Source organism: Miniopterus natalensis (genome assembly GCF_054644295.1).
Source record: "Miniopterus natalensis isolate mMinNat1 chromosome 3 unlocalized genomic scaffold, mMinNat1.hap1 SUPER_3_unloc_2, whole genome shotgun sequence".
In the NCBI taxonomy this organism is placed as follows: Eukaryota; Metazoa; Chordata; class Mammalia; order Chiroptera; family Miniopteridae; genus Miniopterus; species Miniopterus natalensis.
In genome coordinates this window covers 138,451-143,634 of record NW_028269911.1, presented here as the reverse complement: position 1 = coordinate 143,634, position 5,184 = coordinate 138,451, and the positions used below count along the sequence as shown (strand labels likewise).

The 5,184-nt window shown below is 40.5% G+C and overlaps 1 protein-coding gene across 1 annotated transcript; it reads right to left on the bottom strand.

Annotated features, from left to right (window-relative positions):
• Positions 1-546: 546 nt before the first annotated feature.
• On the bottom strand, positions 547-3,044 carry S100Z (S100 calcium binding protein Z; the record flags this gene model as incomplete). Its single annotated transcript, XM_016224169.2, has 2 exons — positions 547-705; positions 2,902-3,044. Coding segments are annotated over 2 exons (302 nt in total), but the record flags the coding sequence as incomplete, so codon positions are not given.
• Positions 3,045-5,184: the final 2,140 nt, after the last annotated feature.

Genomic DNA, 5,184 nt, shown 5'->3' with positions numbered 1-5,184 from the left:
ACCTCGTCCTGAATCTATCCCTTCCCTGACCTCACTCACTGAAAAAGCCAGCATTTCTTGTATTTATCAGCCTTCCTGCTTAGAGCTTCTTCCATTTGAAGCAGAATCAGAAGAGGAGGCAATAAAAAAACAAAAACAAAACTCACAAAACTTTGCCAAGAAGAGAATGGGACAGCCGCTTAACTTCTTTAACAGGAAAGAAGCTCAAAATATAATTTAAGGATCATGAACATCTGTCTTAGAAACTTGCTAAGTTCTAGGCTCATTTGAAAGTAGCTAAATTTTTGTGATGCTCCCTAACAACAACAACAAAAAAGCACATAACAGCTTTAATAAGAGGGAAACATCGAGTAGGGCTCCTGAGATTTGGAATATTTATTTAAAGTCAGTATATTAAGGTACACATCATTTAATAACACTAGCAATTAATTATATGTATATTATATCTATCAGTGGCATCACAGTAACCATAGCTCTGGAGGGTATAAATGAATAGTAATTAGCTTTGGATATAGTTATGCCTTTAGATTAGTTTGCTACTTATCTCTATTTTCCTTTCTTCTTCAACTGTTCTACAAAGTAATCATTACAAGCAGCTGTCAGGGCCGCCACCGTGACCACAAATTCTTTAAAATCCACTTCATTGTCCTTACTGGCATCCAGTTCCTGCATTAGCTTATCAACCAGCTGGGAGTCCTTTTGGCACTGAAATGGAAAGGACAGGTCTGACTCCCAGGCTTTGAGACTCATGACAACTGAAACCGCATCTCCCTTTTATCTCTATTGAAATTTTTATTTTCAATTTTTAGCACCTAAGACAATTTCCAAAAGCCTGTTTGCAGGAAGGTTTGAACCAGGCACAGATTCTAAATAAGCCTAGCCCTTTGCCTGAGGGCCATATACTTCTGGCTCAGACACAAAAACCAGGAAGATCGAATGGCAGCTCATCACGAGCTGCTGAAAATGCATTTACTACAGGACCTCACAGGTCAAGCAGGGGTGGCAGGGAGGGAGGCAGGCAGGCAGGCAGGCAGGGAACCTGGAAAGAAGGTTTTGCAGCCAAAAGGGGATAGTGTGAGTGGCTCTGCCATTTACTAATAATGCAACTTTGAGCAAATCACTTAACATTTTTATTTTTTCTTATATATAAAAATGGAAAGAATAATAGCTCCCCACAAACATGAGGGATACTTTAAATGTGCTTAGCACCAGGTTGCTATGTTTAGCAAATAAAAATACAGGACACTTAGTTAAAAGTGAATTTCTGATGAAAATGAATCCTTTTTTAGTATATTGCATGGGACATACAATATTTTATCTGGCAGCTTTCCTCAGCACAATCCCTGAAGCAAAAAAAGAGGCCCCAGGTAACAGGCAGGTCTTATAGAAGGACTGCGGTTATGGATGGAAAGTGAAGCAAGAAGCCACGGAGGAGGGGAGGCCCAGAGAGGGCGGGACTGTGAGGCACCCACTCTTCCTGTGATTGATGGTTATGAGAAATTATTCCTGAGTCATTCGTTTCCTGCAGGACTTCCCCAGTGCCCTCTCATTAGCTGCCAACCATTAAATGGTTGGAAACTTAAACTGAATTGTTCAAAATCAACTTGAACAAAATGATTATAAATTTCACTTGAATAAACCAATGGGCCAAGTTTGACCAAATGAATCTTCTGTTTTAAATGTTACATAATACAGTAGCCAATCTGGGTTTGAAAGAAACCCACAAACCATTCCTGGGGGCTCCTAAAATCACTAAAAAGGTATTGTGAAGAATGACTATATTAATGTACAGCATGTGACTGTCATTAATAATACTGTATTGACTATCCTTAGTGATACTATAATGTTTGAGCATTGCTAAGAGAGTGGATCTTAAAAGTTCTCATAACAAGAGGAAAATTTTTGTAACTATGGATGGTGTCAGATGGTATTGTGGTTATCATTTGATAATACCTACATATTTGAATTATTATGTTGTATATCCAAAACTAATATGTCAATTATACCTCAATCAAAAAAGTTCCAGGAAAAATATAAATTACTATTTGTTCTATCAACGTAATAAAAATAAAATAACATTGTTTTTGGATTACAAAAATAAAGGGTTCCTAAAAATTACTGTTAAAAAAAGTTTGTTTTTTCCCCATAGAGGGTGGGAAGAAGAGTGTTGTAATTATAGTCACTATAGTCTCAATACAGGGTTTGGACAGCAGAGTATTGTGCAAGGGCAGTACTTTGTGCTAAAGTCCATTTGAGGCAGCTCCACAGACATCAGAATAAAGTGTTTTCTTCGGAGGAGGCCCCAAACACCACTGTAAGGTTTCATGTGTAGATTTATTAAACTAACCCCTATCTTGAGATGTGATTCAGTTTGCTATCCAGCTGTTAACTGGTCACTGGCCAGACACCCCTTTCCGTCAGTCCCTATCAGCTTGTGCTTGGCTGACAAAGTTCTCTAAGCATTTGTCATTCATTAGAAAATTTGCCACCACAGCATATAGTACCCCAGGCTTCATTTCTGAGCCAATAAACAATATTAATTTACAGACAGCTGGACAAAACTCCAGGTATAACTTGTGTAACTAGCTATAACTATAGTTATAGTTACTAGTTATAGCTACTATAACTAGCTATATCTTTCTGCACCAGAATGTTGAATTGACGAGCGTCCCAAATAGAATTTACAGTACTTGGAATACAGGTGATACAGAAAAGGGAGCATATGGATGGATGGACACAGAAAATGAAAGTTTCTCACGTTTACGCCACTGTGTTTTGAATCTCCATATAAATGATACTGTGTCTGTGGCAGAGTGACAGGAGATTATGTACACAGAGGCTGTCCCTGGATGTGCACCTCGCCCACCCTTGACCGAATGGGGTTGAAAAGCCAGGACTCACTGAGAGGAATTCCATGAGCTCTCTCTGCAGGGGCATCTTCAGTTCCCCCTTGCTGAGCTGGAATCTGTCCCCTTCCTTGCAAGAGCACCAGTGGAAGATTCTAATCATGGTGTCCATGGCCGTCTCCAGCTGGGTGGGGGATGCTGGGGGCAGAATGGACCACTCCAGGGAAGGCCACCAAACTCAGGGACCTGTTCAAAATAAACAGGCAGGGCAACCCAGACCCTTTCACTAAAACAGAAGGGTGTTGCATGTCCAGACAACAAATACAGAGCCATAGTAAAACAGCTTAAAAATAAACAAAAAGAGGAAGAAAATACCGAACTTTGTACCTGTTCAGCCAAGGCACAGCTCTGTCAACAGGTGTTTACAATTAAATTATACACATTTATACAGAGGGTTCCACCTCCGAACACCTGTTCCCAGGAAGATGAAAATACCCGAGGCTAGAGATTCAAATGGCAGTGCCTCTGTGCCCTGTAATCACCAGAAGGAACAGGTGTGTGCTGCTGCTCCGAGGGCCGAGGGAAGGGCTGGTGCCTACTGTGCCCATTAGATGGCAGGCAGAGAGGGGGAACAGAAGCCTTCAGTGACCCCTCACTATAGGGAGTAGAAATGCAGTCAGTTGCTAGGAAGTTGGTGGCAGGAGCAGGGATACTGATATAAACCTGGAGACTGCTCAGCAAAGCCAATAGCAAGGTCAAGGGAATAAACTCAGAGCAGACTCGTTAAACTGACCCAATGGTTAGTTGTGCAGCTATAAAAATAAAAGAGCTCTGTGTGTTGATCTAGAAAGGCACAAAGTGGGACCCCAGCTGCATAAGAGATAGAAATAGAATGCACACGTGTATGTACTTGGCACTTGAACAAGAAGTCACTGAAAGGATACATAAGAAATAATAAAAGTGGTAGCTGTAAGGGGCAAGGGGGAAGAGGGTGGTAAAGAGTGGCTGGGAGGAAGAGTCCTTAATACACCCTTTTGACTGATTTTAAGGTCTTCAGTTATAGGACTGTATTGCCTAGTTACTGCATTGGAATCGATAAAGCCCAGAGCCTCTGGGTATGCAGGAATCCATGGGGTGGGTGTGTGTGTGTGTGGGTGGGTGGGGTGGGGGGGGATTTCCAAGTGAGAGAAATTCAACAAAAATGTCATTAGAAAAACCAAAGCCAGAAATTGACCTCTGTGCCTGTCCTCTCAGAACTGAGATTTAATTATATGAAAAGCAAACCAGTATCTCCTTTTTATTGCTTTTCGACAAGCCTGTTGGGATAGAGCCTCAGCTAGCCCATCCCCCTATCCTTCTTACCACCTGAACATTCCACCAAATGTTTCTACTTTAGTTTTTTTATTATTAAATTGATAATGCATATGGTATAATAATAGCAATAATATGATGAATACTCAAGAGTATGAAATAAAAATAAAATGCTCTCTCCACCATTCCCCACCATAATCCCCCTTGGTTAACACTTTCTGGTGAAAAGCACAGACTGCCTGGCTTCAACTCTCATCTCTGCCACTAGTTAGCTGTGTGATCTTGGGCTAGTCATTTACATTCTGTGTCTCACTCTCCCAATCTGTCAATATATGGGATAACAGTAGTATTTACCCAACAGAACAGATTAAATGAGTTAAAATATGAACACAGTAAGTGCTATGTAGATGTCAGCTATTATCCTAACAAGAAATATATATGCATATAATTTATGTAATTATATACATTTCATATGTATCTCTAAGCATACATATACATAAACGGAATCAACATGCGTGCACCTTGTTTTCCCTCCACTTAATGTATATCTCAGAAATCTTGCTGTATAAGCACATATAGATCTACCCCTTTCTTCATCAAAGGTTCATATTATTCCACTGGATGAATGTGCCTACAGAGTCAAGAAATATTTATCAGGCAATTATGTTATGCCAGGCCCTGGGTAAACAGACAGAAGAAACTTCCCCTTGGAGCAAATCTTGATGCTATTTTTATTGGGATGGTGTTAAATATATAGAATTATGTGCCCTGACTGGGAATTGAACCTACAACCTTTTGGTGTACAAGATGATACTCCAATCAACTGAGCCACCTGACTAAGGCTCCCCTCTCCAACTCTTAAGCATTGTTCCCCCTGGAGATTTCAGCTACTCCTAAGATTTTAATCACTCCCCAAAACATGTATTTTGGCCCAGATCTCTCTGCTAAGCTCCCTAATCACCTATCCAATTGTATGTGTGACCCATTTCTGAGTGTCCCACAAGCTTCTCAATTAGGACCAAAGCAC